The sequence below is a fragment of the Diabrotica undecimpunctata genome, chromosome 7 (genome assembly GCF_040954645.1).
Source record: "Diabrotica undecimpunctata isolate CICGRU chromosome 7, icDiaUnde3, whole genome shotgun sequence".
Lineage (NCBI taxonomy): Eukaryota > Metazoa > Arthropoda > Insecta > Coleoptera > Chrysomelidae > Diabrotica > Diabrotica undecimpunctata.
The window spans coordinates 10090105-10106327 of NC_092809.1; the positions used below are offsets into that span (position 1 = coordinate 10090105).

Here is a 16223-nt window from a genome sequence, read left to right on the forward strand (position 1 = left end):
ATTAAAACTTCACTACTTTCTGATTTAGAGCAAAACTTATTAACAATTTAATAAAGCATAATATGTTTGTTATTTTAAAAAACTTATATGTTAAATCTAAAAACACTAAAGCAGATAAATATTTACAAATGTCTTGTTTTCTGATTGATGTTTTCTGATAATAATATTTTTATTTTTTTTTTGCGTAGCATAAATATGGAAACTCTAAGTTAATTCCGCAAACTTTAAACGGTTGGCTTTGTAATTTGTTTATTGGTATTGCAAAAGCCAAAAGCACACGATATTATAAACGTTTAAAACCAAATGGGACGTTCGTTGGAATCATCGGTATACGCAGAATCAAGTCATCCTCTGCTTTACATTTTTCCTTAATGATCGTTGTCTCAATAGTATTATTAATTAAACTTATCAGTCAGTCTCGTTTCATTGCACGGTCGAGGTTGATTAATGTTGGACAGCATTATGACAACTGATCCGACTTTTAATTTTGAATTGTTAGGTGGGAATTCAGGCAATTCCAATACATTCAAACGCTCTGTAGGTTAGTTGACTACGTCATCCTAATTTATAACTGTGTTAACTGATTTGAACGAAAACAACTTTCCTGGAAAAAATACACAGTAGTACATTCAACTGAACATACATATAAAATTTTATAAAAATTGGTAAAGCCGTTTCGAAGGAGTATGACAATTAACTCTGTGACAGTAATATGCATTAGTGCATTGATAATAGAATATAATAATATATTAAATAATGCATTGATTTGTGATCAGTCCTGTAGTGTCTGAGGAGACTCCGGAGACTAAAGGTGCGTTCATTGCGGAGACCATCGCATCCTATCCTCGCCTAGATCATAGCACTGACAGTGAAGTAAACGCTCGCATTTAAAATAATGCATTTATTTTACCTGGCGATCGATACGATGGTCGGAGCGCGGCTCGGTGGTCGGCGCCTCGTAGTGTCGATCGTAGAGTACTAGGGTCGAGGGTCGAAAAAATACTAAGCTGGAATACTATGGTCCAAGTCTATGTCACAAATACTTTGACTGACCTTTAAGGTCAGTCAAAGTCGCTTGCGACGTTTTCCGGCGGACACTGACTGTGTTATCAGGAACTGTCCAAGTTCTCCAACCAACCTATTAATCTGATTCTGCAATTCTGCTTTCTCCTTTCACAATATTTCAAAACAGCACTCGTTCGAATTCTCTCCACCAATCAAATCTCTGACTCGTGTAAAAGACCGACAATCTTTAGCCCCAAAGATTTTTCTCGTCGACTTAGTGCCTTGTGCCAATTTTATATAATGCCTCTTTTCTTTACTCATAGAAACTGGAACCTGTTCGGACACAAGAAGTTTGGATTTCTTGACTTTTTCTATTTTCACGTTCCACAATTGTTATCATCGAATTAACCACACAAAAACACAACTTGTAATGCTCTGCTTTCAACTAGACTGCTTGTTCCAGATGGTAAAAACACAATGATCAAATCTTCCTCGTTCAATTTTACATCGCATCCCTATTCTTCTCCCATCGTTTTTCCATAGCCAATTACACAACATTCATCCTCATCATACCACTTTCCAAAAAATCCCTACTAAAGTATTTATTTTTTTAATTAACGATATTGTGTACAAATGGGTTTTTCCCAACTTTCCAGGAGATAATCGGAATAAAAATTCTTTTTTATTTTCTAGCACAAAACCTTATCCAGAAATAAAACATTAAGTTTCTCCAACTAATCGCTTCTTTGAATTTGTTTACTTTGTTTAGAACGTTTTGTTTATTTAAGCCCCAAATTTTTAGGACCTATTATTAAAACGTCCGGGACTAATTACGTATAACCTTCTAAACAGTATTAAGCTAACTTTCTAATGTTTATTAATACAAATTGTTCTGATAACTTAAATCACCATAAAAGTCCACTCTTCTTCGAACACTTCTTAATTAAAAATTTATAGTCTTTTTCATAAAAAATATAAAAAATAAACAAAATTAAAAAGTTGGCCTTCGAGAATTTCGGATGGTCCGAGAATTTGACAATCGCCGTCGTCCCAGCTAACTGTTTCCAAAAACATTTCGTTCTTATTATATTGGCCTGTAGATGAAGGCTTTTAGAATAATCTAAAACTTAACTAGAGAAGTAACCAAAAAGAAAAACGTTACAAAGCAAATTGTATGTAATAGTATCATCCATAAATATAGTTTTCGTATAAATGATGGTGTACAAAAAAGAAGACTTTAAAGGCAAAATAAATATAATAGCTTGAGCCTTGAAATGTACTTCTATATGATTATTATTTGCTTCTTAAAAATCATGGAGAGCATACAGTTCCCGCTCCTCTATCTTTTCTCCTTCGTAATGATTCGTAGTGGCGTCATGGAATTTGTTGGACTATTTCTGTCAAATTATCTCTCTCCTGTGCATGTTGTTTTCTCTTCTTCTAGTTATATGTCCAAAATATCTCAGTTTTTTTTTTGTTAATAGTTGTGATGAGTCTAGATTTTATGTTAAGTTCTACTAGAATTGAGTTATTTGTCCATGTTATGCGCAAGATTCTACGGTGGACCCACATTTCGAATACCATTCTACGCTCTGAATCGGCTTAGGTGGTGATGGGAAATATCAATTCTCGAATAAGTCGTAATTTTGTGTTTTTTGTAATGTCAGTATTCTTCCAAATTTTTGTTAGTTTGGCTGTGGCCAATCTGGCCATTGTGATGCGTCGACGGATCTCGTCTTCGCATTCTTCACTGTTAGTAATAACGGAGCCTAAGTAATTAAATTGCCTGACCACTTCGTAACCTACCATGTTTATTATCTCTGCTTGGTTGTTTCTGATTCTATCGATGATCATCATTTTGGTTTTATGCATATATTTTCAAACCATATTCTGTACTCACCGTGTCTAGCCTATTCATAATTTGTTCCATTTCTTCTGATGATGACGCCAATAACAGTATCATCAGCGTAACGTAGGTTTTTGATTTTTCTTCCTTCTATCGTTGCTCCAAAAATATAATTAATACAATTACAATTACAAAAACAATTACAATTACAATTACAATAAACAGATTAGATGTTCTTGTTATCCATTTATCTAAGTATATGCTACATTTTATCCCATTTTACGGTATCGAAGGCCTTGGAATAGTCAACAAAACATAAATATGTTTCTATGTTAAACTGTCGAGATTTTTCGATAATTTGACGAATATTAAGAATATGTTCTCTTGTTCCTCTACCTCATTGTTCTTGTCGAATTTGTGGTAAGAGAATTGATTTTAGTATTTCATTAATGATGGTTAGAAGTACTTTGCTCGCATGTGATATCGATGCTACTGTACGATAATTACTGCAACCTATCGGTGAACCTTTTTTATGTATGGGAATAAAGGGGAGTTTACGTTAGTCATTTGGCCACTATTCCAGATCTCATTGCAAATTCTAAACATTACTTCCATTCCTAATTCTCAAATTTCTTTGAGTGTTTCACCTGTTATTCCATTTTCTCCTTCTGCTCTTTTGAATTCTAGCTTTTTAATTGCCGCCTCAATTTCTGATTTCAATATTTAAGGTTCTTTTTCATAACTTCTTTTCTCTGTATATCTTTGATGATCTGTTTCTGCGGTTTGAATTTTCTTTCTAGATACTTGAATTTTGAGCAAAGTTCTCTAGACTCTTGGCGGTCAGCATGTTCCTTGAGTTATATATGTTTTTACCGTTACAGTTACTGCCTTATTACATATATAAATTATATATTTGTTTCAGGTCTTTTATGGTTGTACCTTTACGGATTTGGTTTTATGGCGTTATCTCTTGAACCGGGGGTAAGTATTTTATTTATTTGTTTTTGTGTTTTTATATAAGTAAAAAATAAATAGCGGCAAAAAGAAGTTGCTTTAAATTATGATTTCTTTTAATATAACAATTTTGTTACTTAAGTACGCAACTATCACATATATTGGCAAGTAAGCACAAAGAGTCCTTGGCTCTTAAAGGATAGTAAACTATGTCCTATTTATGATTACAAATAAAATACCAATTATAAATATGTCATTCTTTCACTTCTTTTGTTATCTCGATAGCTCCGACTCCCCACATTCCGATGTAGTTAGCCCAGAAAATGCTAATTTAACATTTGAATATGAAATTAACCTTGTCGAATTTATTTACAGTCATAATAATAATAAATATCGGGCAATGTATAGATAAAGCCCAAGGGGCTAGGTGAATATATCAGATAGGTACGCCTATGACCTTGAAAAATTAAAAACAATATGACCGACCGAGTTATGACCTTTCCCATTGTGGGTGGAACAGGTTTGGATTAGCTGAAATGATTCTGAATAAACATAAATTGCAATTTTTTAATTTGAAAATAATACTTTTAGTATTTAAGATACACACATCTACTACACTCTCCGAATTATTTGGCATTACAAAAACTCCACTGTGTCCTAAGAAATGTTCAATAATTGGCACATTATCAGTTTATGGCCAATCAAACACTGTCATCGCTGTGTTATCACTGTCTTCAGAGTCGCTGGATGGTATTGGAAAAACTCGATTTCTTCTAGGTCGAAATAATTCCTCGTCACTTTCACTGTCTAATTCAGGAAACTCCGCATCATTTGAAATCTCCGACAAGTTATCTGCGTATACATCACTATCACTATCAGGATCCCTTTTTATGAAATAGTAAAATTCAAATAAATTTATACCGTTTTAAGAAGTTTTTGAAAACGATAAAAATACGAGTAAATGTTCTGATATAGTCATATGAGAACTGGACATGAACAACGAGTGACCAGATGTAACTTTGTTCGTATCTATTACTGCAATGCCTTTACATTCTAGAGTTGTCGCTTTTATATTCTTTCTCACGGGGTGGATAGACACACGTGCATACTCGAATCAATATTGCTTTGTAAGTCAATGTTTATGTAAAATCGCTTTTTAAATCGATCTCGTCTAGAGTAATAAAATTTAATGACTAGGGCTCTATTATTGTAGACTAAACAATTTGATTCTCACATCTGCTCTTAGGTAACAACTTACGAAATCTTGTGTTGTTATGAGTTCAAACGAAATGAAAAATTAAAAGGAAGTACTATATGACCTTTGTGTATAAAAAGTAAATAAAAAGAGACGACCAAATTGTTTATCAATTAGTTCCATCAAAAAAGCATTATAATAAATTTGTTGTAACTCGTCTAAGAACACGTTGTACTGCCATAGGAGTAATAAAGTATCATAATAAACGAAATCATAATAAACGAAATGAAACACAAACATAATATGAAGGAAATTTGAAAGACAAACAAATTTTATTATGATTACTTCGGATGTTATGTCTAACGCGTTCCTATCCCGCTTTTAAGCGGCAATGAGCGGAGCGGGTACTTGTACCTGCCCCGCTTATAAGTGGCAATCCGCCAAAGCGGGTACTAGTACCCGACCCGCTCATAATGTGTTAACATAAATTATTGTACAATAATAGCCATCAAAAAATTTAATAAATCTTAGCTAAAAGTTACAAAAAAATACAATCTATAATCGATTTGTAAATGCACTTCTATACCTTCTGTTTGTGACACAATACCTGTGAGGCTGTATCTAGTGAGACTGAATCCACCACTTATGTCGCACTTTTGCAGAAGAATTTACAAAAAAAAATAATATAACCACTTCGACAAACTTTGAATACATTATAACAAAAAAATCAAATTCTCTCTTCTACCTTCATTTCCTCACTTATAAATTTATTTACCAGCTCTTACTTTTTTCAGTTAATGTTAGCTAACGCTTTCTTTAATATTTAAAAATAACTGGTAATGTCCATTACTACTACGGATTTTTTTTATTTTCATCTAAGGTTTTTACAATCTGTTTCACAATAAAAATAATAAGGACAATTGTTTTGTCTTTACAATGTCAGAGAAATATAAGATCCAGTGACCAAAGCATCAGTAGATAGTGCAAACATTCCTGACCACGGCGCACTTCGATGCAAAACGCACTGTACTATGTACTGATTGTACTGTATAATTCCACTTACAATATAACCTTTCTGCCATTACGTGAATTTTGACTCAGCCTTCGCGCAGCTCCATGGTCAGGAGTATTTGCACTATTTTTACTATTATCTTGTTTGCCGGTGGAATGCACACATACAAGATACACCAGTAATAAAACTAAAAACGGCACAGAACACAATAGCTGGACGCTGTTGAAGGCGTAACTTCCACAACTGTATTTTATCAGAGTAAGTTCAAGGGATCATATCGCTTCAATCTATTTACTTGTTCGTTGTTGAGAATGTTGGGAATTGATTATATGCCAGAGTGTTAGGATACACTCGCAACACATTTTTATATTTTGATATTATTTTTTTGCACTCTTCAGAGATTCTTATTGCAGATCTACTAAAGAACATTAGCAATCGTTTTTAGAGTTTTAGATTGAAATATTTTTATTTTCATAACATTAGATTTGCTATCTGATCCCCAGAGCTGCGAACCATGTGACCAAATAGGTCTTATTATTACTTTGTATATCAGCAGATTGTTGTCGATCGATAGGTGTCAGTTTTTTGCCAGAATCCAGTAAAGCTTTATGTATAAAATTCCTTGTTGTAGTCTCTTCCGCCATATATGTTTGGTCCATATTCCTCGTTTGTCGAGGTGTATGCCTAGATATTTTACGTCATCCTTTTGGGGTAAAAAATGTACATCGAGGTTACCTTGTGGACATGTGACTCTTCTTAGAATGAATATTATATGTGTAGATTTTACTTTAATTCTCCTGAGTTTAGACCTTTCATTAGTTTTGTTTAAATGTAGTTGCAGTCTCTCGGATGCTATTACCGGATTACTATAAGAAGTTAGGAATACAGTATCATCTGCAAATATTGCAAACATTAGGTTATTGCTTGTTGCATATGTATCAGGTACAGGATCGGCCCGAGCACACTACCCAGAGCAGGTACAAAAGATCGAAATGTTAGTTTTTTTAAAAACTTCACTATACCGTACTAGATGTCTCCTTTTTGCAAGGTATGCTTTTAAGGTAGTTTAAAGTAAAGATAGGGTAGGTTTTTTTCTTGTACAAAAGCCTTGTGGGCCACACCTTGTCAAAAGCTTAAGAGAAATCCAAAAAGACTGCAGTACAGTTTTGCTTGTTTTTTAAAAGTTTTTCAAAAATCTTAGAAATGACTGGGCGCAAAAGTTTACATCTTTTGGACCATTACCAGGTATATTTAAATAAGTATAATTTGTACAACTTTCAATTGCAAAGGAAAGTTATGCAGACTTAACAGAGCATTGAAGATCATAGTGATTATTCTGTAGGAATCATGGGTTAATTCTTGATGGACCTTACCAGTCATGCGATCGTATCCCGGCGCCTTATTTGATTGCAACTCATTCTTTATAACGTATTTGACTTCTTTAATTTTAAACTTTAAGATTGACAGTTCCATTTGATATGGAGCGTCAAAAAAAAAAAAATGAAATGGTTCTTCTTTTCTTTCGGATTTTTTTCTCCGACGGATTTGTTTGTTTGGAAATGAATCAGATGACCAAAATAGTCTTCGAAAATTTCAACAGTCATTTATTCATACTAGTAGAGTTTTGCATTATTATAGAATATTTTGATGGAAAATGGATGGAAGATGCATTGGCGGGAGAATAGAAATAAGAAGAAGATATAGTTTGATTTATAATTTACATACAAGGCAGGAAAAATAATAGTGGAGTGTCTCAAATTGAAGTTCGTACCATTGCCTAAAAAATCAGGAGCAAAAGTTTGTGAAGACTATAGGACCATAAGCCTAAAGAATTTACCGGAAATGAGAGGAACAAATTGCGCCCAATCAGTTTGGATTACTCAGAAAAGTACTAGCCAGATCACATTTTGTAAACCATATGCTTTTTTAAACAAAGTACATTAAAGTTCATTCGATTTTCTTAAAAATCAATTGGCTTTTCGATTATAATATTGAGGCCGTTCTTTTTACGCGTTATTCATAGTCCCACCAGTTCATGTTCTAAGATTTTTTCAAGCAATATTTTTCTTAACACTAGTTTCATAGTAAACAATATTAAAAGACTTTATAATTTAAGAACATACCAGTTATATATACAAATTTATTAATAAATTATAAAACTACTTAAAATTCGGTCCTGCATTATATATGCCCCATAGACAATTACTATTTATAGTGTAAGACAAAACATAATAATATGCTGAATAATATCTACCACAATTTATCACAAGCGATCGGTTATTGGAGCAACAGTAATAAAACAAAAGGTGGAATAGATGATTAACATCATCACTATTATTTTAGTTGCGCCACATGAATATATTTGACCTTTATCATTTTTGTTTACTCAGCTGGATTGATTCTTTCGCTAAAAATGTGATTAAGGATCTAAAGAAAGGTGTAACCTTCAGATTGTCTACGGTACTAAATCACATTAAATAATAAAGTTAGGTATCTATATTTAGGTTTTTAAGTCACACGCTCATCCGGTAAAGATCTATGGAGGGACTAGGTAACATAATGCCGCAAGCATTCATTTGTTGTCATACTGCTCATCCATAGGTAGATCCGGTTTACCAGAGTATTCTAGTCTAAGCATCAGATCCATTTAGATTTTATTCTTCTTCTTTTTTTTAAAGGTCCGTCTTCTATTGAAAGTTGGGTATCTACATGACAATTTCCACTTTATTTATAACAGCTCTAAAAAGTTGAATGGAAGTAGTTAAACTATTATCTAAGATTTCTCAACTATGCGGTGCGTTTTTTCCTTTTTATCTCTGTTATCTTCAATTTTTCCTTCTATAATTGATTGTATTGACTATACGAACATACTACTGGAACAGTTAAACTGCTTGACACACTTTCAAATCAATTCCATCCAGAATAAGATGTCAGACAAGGATTTATACTGTTTCCACAATTATTTAATATAATATGGGAGCATATTATGGTAAGATATTTATTTATTATGTAGATATCTATGAAATTAAAAGACCAATAATAAATCACATCACTGTTATTTATTTCATAGATAATCTTCACCGTTCAATAAAAAAATAAAATTGCTTGTGTGGCTTGTAGAAAGAATATAATTTTTACGAACTAGGTACTCAGGCTGGGATTTCAGAACATTGAATCTATTGACAGCAGAAACATATATCCACCATAAAAATTTATAGGATTATAAAATACCGGTAATTCTTTGAATTGCTGAGGGTGTCATGTAATGGTGGCCAGCTATACATTCTGGTTTCAGAACAGATACCATAAATCCATAGTTATTTAGAAAACATCGGGCCCATAAACATAGTTCTGTCAACTATTAGTGCTCACGGTAAGGATCTAAAATAAATATTTATTTGAAATATAAAAGAAAAACGGAATTTTTTGGCTTACCTCGTCAAGAGACCACTCAAACAAAATTTTGTCCTTTATGCTGGACGTTCAGAGAGAGAGAGAGAGAGAGAGAGAGAGAGAGAGAGAGAGAAAGGAAAGACGAATTCTGGGAAGGTTACCAGCGCTCGGTAACCCTCGCTTTTGCGGCCAAAGTTGGAACTATTATGAACTGCAGTTATATCCTTGAGGTAATTTAGATGCTTCCGCACTCGGTGGATAGATGGCGTGAGCAACATTAATTTGAATATTTGCTAGAAATTATAATAATAAATTTTTGGAACTAAAAAATAATTTGAAACCTTTGCAAATTATGATGGGGGAACTAGCAGCCAGCTCCCAATACGTCGGCCTTAAAACGAATATGAAAAAAAAACAAAAATATTGACAAATATAGATGACCCCAGACATAAAACTATAAATGGCAGTGAGATAAAACAAATCCAGGAATATATCTACCTAGGCCAAATCTTGAGACTTGACAAAGAGAACCAAAGTGCGGATATTACTAGAAGAGCAAGACTAGCATGGGCAGGATTTAGAAAGCTTAGAGCAATTTGGGCAATGCTTTCTTCCTATCCGAACACCTTGGAGCTAGAAGAAGAGGTAAATGATGGACCAAGAATATTACAGCAGGAAGTTTACTCCGCAATTACACAGTTAAAAGATGGCAAAGCGGCAGGCTCTGATAATATACAAGCAGAACTACTCAAACTAATGGACAACGAATCAATAGCAATAATCGCAAAGATATTTAAAAACATATACAACTCTGGACAAATACCAACAGAATGGCTAAAATCTGAGGCACTTCAAAAAAACCAGGAGCCAAAAAATGCGAAGATTACCGTACTATAAGCCTCATGAGTCATCTCCTAAAATTGTTCCTAAAGATAATTCATAAGAGAATCTACAAGCTCTGTGAAAGTCAAATTTCCCCCAACCAGTTCGGGTTCACAAATGCTGTTGGTACTATAAGAGGCTTTTTCTCAGTACAAGTCTTATTCCAGAGATGAAGAGACCTCAACTGCGACGTATACGCATGTCTGGTTGATTACGAGAAAGCGTTTGATCGAGTACAGCACGCCAAGATGATGCAAATACTAAAAGAAACAGGAATTAACAACCAAGATCTGAAAAGAATTAGAAGTCTCTACTGGAATCAGACAGCAAATCTCAGAGTTAAAGGTGAACACACTGACTATGTGAAAATCATGTGTGGAGTGAGGCAAGGCTGTATTTTATCTCCTCTAATCTTTAATCTGTACTCTGAAAGAATATTTATCGATGCTTTGCATGAAACTGAAAAAGGTATTCTACTAAATGGTTGCCGGGTAAACAACATCAGATATGCCGATGACACCATAGTATTTGCGGACAACTTAGAAGACCTACAAGTTCTTATGAACAAAATCACGTATTACAGTCAACAATATGGACTCAATATAAACGTTAAGAAGACAAAGCTTATGATAATTAGCAAGAAAAGAATAATAGAAGGTCAACTCTACGTCAACCAATCCCCTGTAGAAAGAGTGACGTGACGCACTACTACTACCTCGGCACCATAATAAATAAAGAATGGACCAACAACCAGGAGATTAGAGCACGCATTGGAAAAGCTAGATCCACCTTCAATCGGATGGAGCCTTCTTTAAAAGTCACAACCTCTCTCTTGATACAAAAGTAAGAATGCTGCGATGCTACGTCTTCTCTGTCCTTTTTTATGGTGTTAAATCGTGGACCTTGAACGAAGATATGTGCAGAAAACTGGAAGCATTTGACATGTGGCTATATCGGAGAATGCTTAAGATCCAGTGGACTGACCGAGTCACAAATGAGGAGGTCCTCAGAAGAATGAATAAGAATCGAGAAGTACTGACCACCATCAAATCTCGAAATTTACAGTTCTTCGGACATATTAATTATGCGAAATTAATCCAGATATACTCTCCTTCAATCCATCCTGCAAGGAAATTTGGAAAACGAAGTCCAGGAAGAAGAAGAACATCTTGTTTAAAGAACCTCAGAATCTGGTTCAATACAACATCTATGCAGCTTTTCCGCGCTGCTGCAGATAAGATAAAGATTGTCATGATGATCGCCAACATTTGTAACGGATAGGCACATCAAGAAGAAGAATCCTTCCTATCATGACATATAGATGTCAAACCTGGACCCTAACCAAGACAAACATGAATAAACTAGCCACATTTTCTGCATTTGCATTTTACTATAGAAAAAAAGTAATAAGTATAGAAGTTTTGCTTCAAAACTTATAGTAGAAAAAACTAATAATAGTTTGAAACTAGTATGCATGAATACCTATAAAACAGCTAAAAATCAAACTCAATAGCTTTTTTTTTAAATTTGTACCCGGTGTAAAATATTGGTCAAGTATAGACAACATAAAATTATGAAACAACAAATTTTGGTACTAAGAAAAACACTAAAAACTCAATAAAACGTCAACTCGAAAGTATTCCAAAAAGTAGGAAAAGATGGAAAAGCTCAAGGTAATCACAATTCGGAATATTTTACGGAGCCAATCGATTTCCTTGAAATCTATATACTTCAATCTGCAACTGAATTAAAGATAATAAGAAAATAGGTCCGTCTCTCAACAGTTCCTATATTTTTTTTTGCAAATAGTCTAGTATATACAATACATAATGGAATTCATTAGCGATGTGACCTTATCTTTAGGTTACTTCGATAATAATCGTAAACATACCAGAAGAATCTTCTCATTGGCAATGTTAGTCGTGCCTGCATATTAATATTTCAATAAATTTTCTTCTCATTACCATAGTTGCATGTGTCCGTGTCAGAACATGCTAACATGAGAGTGGGTGACGGTTGGAAGGAAAAAAGGAACAATATCGTTTTACCACTACTTGTAAGGTAAATTATAAGTTTAATAAGACATATTTCATATTCAATTCATTGCTGATTCATAGCGACTTTTATGGTCTTGTGCTGTTATGCAATGGCAGTTTTATGATTATGTTAGTTGCAACGAATATTTTGCTGTTATAGGTATATAAGTATGTTTTTTATTAGTATAAAATCTTTCGGAAATAATTTAAAGAAAAAACTAAAATTGAGAAAACAATTCGAGTAATATATTGGAAAAACGAGCACTTGGTCCCTAAATCGTCTTGTAGTTTTGGATGACGATTTTGGCTGTGCTTTTGTTACTGACCGACCACCACCAGGAAATAATGTAAACAACTCAACAAAAGCTGTTGTATCTACATAAGCCCCAGTAGCACATAAAATTGAAGTTGTTCCATCTACATCAAACCCAATAACACCTGAAATTGTACGACGTTTCCCAAAGGCTGCCCGAGAAACAATATTGGAGCACGAAAATAAAATAAAAATAAAAGTAAAGGACAAGTTCAAGTTTTCACTGTCCAGAAACGGAGGATATTTTGGTAGTCCCCATTGAAGATGTAGTTCTAAAATAACATCCTATAAACAATTCAAATTATAGTACTTGCAGAACGCAATCATTCATTTCTTTTTCAAATTTGATGGATAATTACAATGTAAATTAAAAATTAATATATTCTGGTTTGAATGTCTATACCTTAGGCACTTAGAAACTTATTGTACTTTTTCATGTTTGTATATTTTATTGTGTCCTTTCAATAATAAACTGTTTTTTTTTTTTGGTTTGATTTCAAAATATTTTTAGGTCATTCAAATGCGCCCATATTTAGTTCAGAGCTACCCCTATTAGGAGCATGTTTGAACATTTTTCTTATGATATGTAAAGTTAATTTTTTTGTATGTTCAGACAATTTCTTGGTAAGTTTGATAGATACTATTACATTATTAGATCTGCTAATGTTATTTGCGATACCTGAAATAAATAATTTTAGGCACTTAAGTCATAATACACTTAAAAAAACAACGTTCAAAACTGCCCCCTCCATCCCTAAGTCAGCTGTCAAATTGGCTGCTACAAAGCGTCAAATAATTTCTTACTTTACAATAATTTCTGGGGACTGATTTCAAACGCCAAAAACAAATGTAAAATGTAATTTTTATTAGAATCAATTGTGGCTTAAACGCATATAAACACAATATTTAACTTAAACATGCCTCAAGAAAACAGTTTTAGGACCTCTGTAACAAATAGCTAATCACGTTGTTACAAAACTTTATTTGAAAATCGTATTTTGAGATTTTAATTTAAATACCTATTAAATTTGATTCTCTTTTTAATATTTCTGTAATTTATATTCTATATTCTTCTAATTATTTAAATCGTGAATGTATGGTTTTCCTATAAATATTTTCTCTTAAATATCTAACCGTCCAAATATCCAACGTTCAAATCTTATTGATTATAAAGTATTTCTCATTTGCCTATTGTGTCTTTACGTAGTTTATCAAAGAGATATCGAATTCGAGCACAATGGTAGATTCATGGGTCTAAAACGTGGGATCTTTCCGATCAGATATAATCTACACAAGCAGATACCGGTGAAAAGAAAACACTCGAATAGAACAAGAGATCGCTTTCATCTGTTTCGTAAAATTGGTCTGTGACCTTTCCCAAGAAATTTTGCAACGGAATTCTCTACTTGTTCCATTGATATCAGGATATATCGTTTATTTGGCACTTCATTGCGTAATCGAGTACGTATTTTGACTGTTATTTAAAAATGTATTTAAATATACTTATAACTTTATACAGGATGGCCGGACGCAAACGAAAAACAGGCATTATCAGGAATGCGATATTTTTGACAAGCCACACGTTAATTTTTGATTAAAGAAGGACACGTTTTTCTGGTATTTTCGAATATTTTACGTTGACCCCTAAGCACGGATAAGAATCATCCCATTTTTTTTTATAAAAGATAAAATATTTCGTATGTAATTTTTAAATACCATTTAACCCTCAACTGGCGTTGTGGGGTCAAGCGGACCCCCCAGTACTTTTTAAGTCCATGTAAAACGTGCAAATTTAGCGTTTATGCCTGGCTGCGGCATCTACCTTTAAGTTTGTACACTCATAAGCAACTCCGATATGCACGTCAACTGTGATTCAGTATTGCTCTGAATAACCAGTAAAGTTGAGGTCTGTGTGGTCCACGAAGCAGATAGTGTTTTATTGCTAGGTTCTTCCAAAAGAGTGTATTTCGGAGAGCTTAATTTTGATTAAATTGTTACGCGGTGGTATGATGAAATAGAAAGAGAGTTTAGCTATTATGAGGACTACAACGACAAAGATTTTTCTCCAGAAAGTGACCATAACTCTGATTCTGAGATGAAAAATCAGAGGGACAATACTGAAACACAAGAAAGTCAGGCTATAGGTGAAGAAGAAGAGGGGCCCGAAACAATAAATAAAAAGTTAAAAATCGATAAAAGTGGTCTGCTGTTCCGGCCAATCCAGATTTGAATATTAGAACAAAAACACACAATCTGCTAAAAGTTCTTTCGGGGTTTAAAGGACCTGCAAAATGTGATGATGTCTCTGATCCCATAAAAATATGGAGCATTCTTTTCGCAGAGGATATAGAAAACAAAATAATTCTACGGACAAATGTAAAGATATTGTTATTTCAAGATAGGTGCTTTGTGACAATTAAACACGAAAGTGATAAACAATTAGGACTTCTGCACGGAAGTGATACCTCTTCTTTTTTAAAAATACTCTTTGGTTTGATATGTATGGCTTCGTTAAATGTAGTATTTTTTTTAACTAAAGGTGTAATTAAATTTAAAATATATTTAAACTGAATCCTATTCATTCTAAAATGTCTATAATATTTTTCATTGTCAAGAATTAATTCTTTGTATAAAGTTCAGTATTCACCTTCCTTTTTCCTCTCTCTTAGCAATAAATATACTTCAAACGTTCTTTTTACTACAGTTTTTCTTTCTTCATCGTTAAGAAGAAAAGCAATTGTACATAATTTTTGGCGAGAAAAGCGAGATCATATCTTCACCGAACCAAACTGAAACATTCTATATACAGTGTTTAAAAGCCAAATGGAATAAATTCATTATTTAGGTTACTGTACATATTTATAAAAAATCCCGAAACACGTCAAATTTAAATTATAACTTGACATAATTTAACGTGAAAATGCAACCCTTACCTTCAACCCCCTTAGAATGACAGGTACAACCCCCAATTTTTAAAATAGGAAGTATAGGCTTGTGATATATCGTTTGAAAGCTCTTTTCATTCTCCATTCAAAAATGTTGTCGCTTTCAAGTTTATTAAGATTAATTAAGATAAAATAAATTAAAATTATGTGGTTACCGAAATTCGCTACAATACAATCAAAAACTAAAATGTAATGCAAAACGTAATAAAATGTAGAACACGAAAAAGAACTATGAATGTTAATGAAGTAGATGTTCAAAATGTTCACCGCGAACGTCTTGGCAACATCCTAATCTCAAATAAAACTGTCCTCTAACATTATTTATCATAACAGGCGTGATCGACCTAATCGCAAGCGTTACTCGTTCTTTTAAGTCATTTAAATCAGAAGGTTTAGTTTTGTACACATGGCTCTTCACATATCCTCATAAAAAGAAATCTAATAATGTAAGATCAGGTGATCGTGCTGGCTATTCAATCGATCCTCGCCTCCCTATCCACCGATTGGGAAATATTGTATCGAGGTACTGCCGGACATTAAGTTGGTAATGTGGTGGTGCTCCATCCTGCTGAAACCATATCGTATTCGCTGGAACTTGAGGGTTTCCTGGATCAGGATATAAATTTGCCAACGTTGGAAATC

The 16223-nt window shown here is 33.4% G+C and overlaps 1 protein-coding gene across 1 annotated transcript in view; it reads left to right on the plus strand.

The window, feature by feature from the left end:
* The window catches only part of LOC140444960 (uncharacterized), a 351698-nt gene that overhangs the window by 254056 nt on the left and 81419 nt on the right, over positions 1–16223 (plus strand). Inside the window, exon 3 of the mRNA XM_072536692.1 lies at positions 3774–3832. Coding sequence (XP_072392793.1) covers positions 3774–3832 — 59 coding nt within the window. The remainder of the gene's footprint in view (positions 1–3773; positions 3833–16223) is intronic.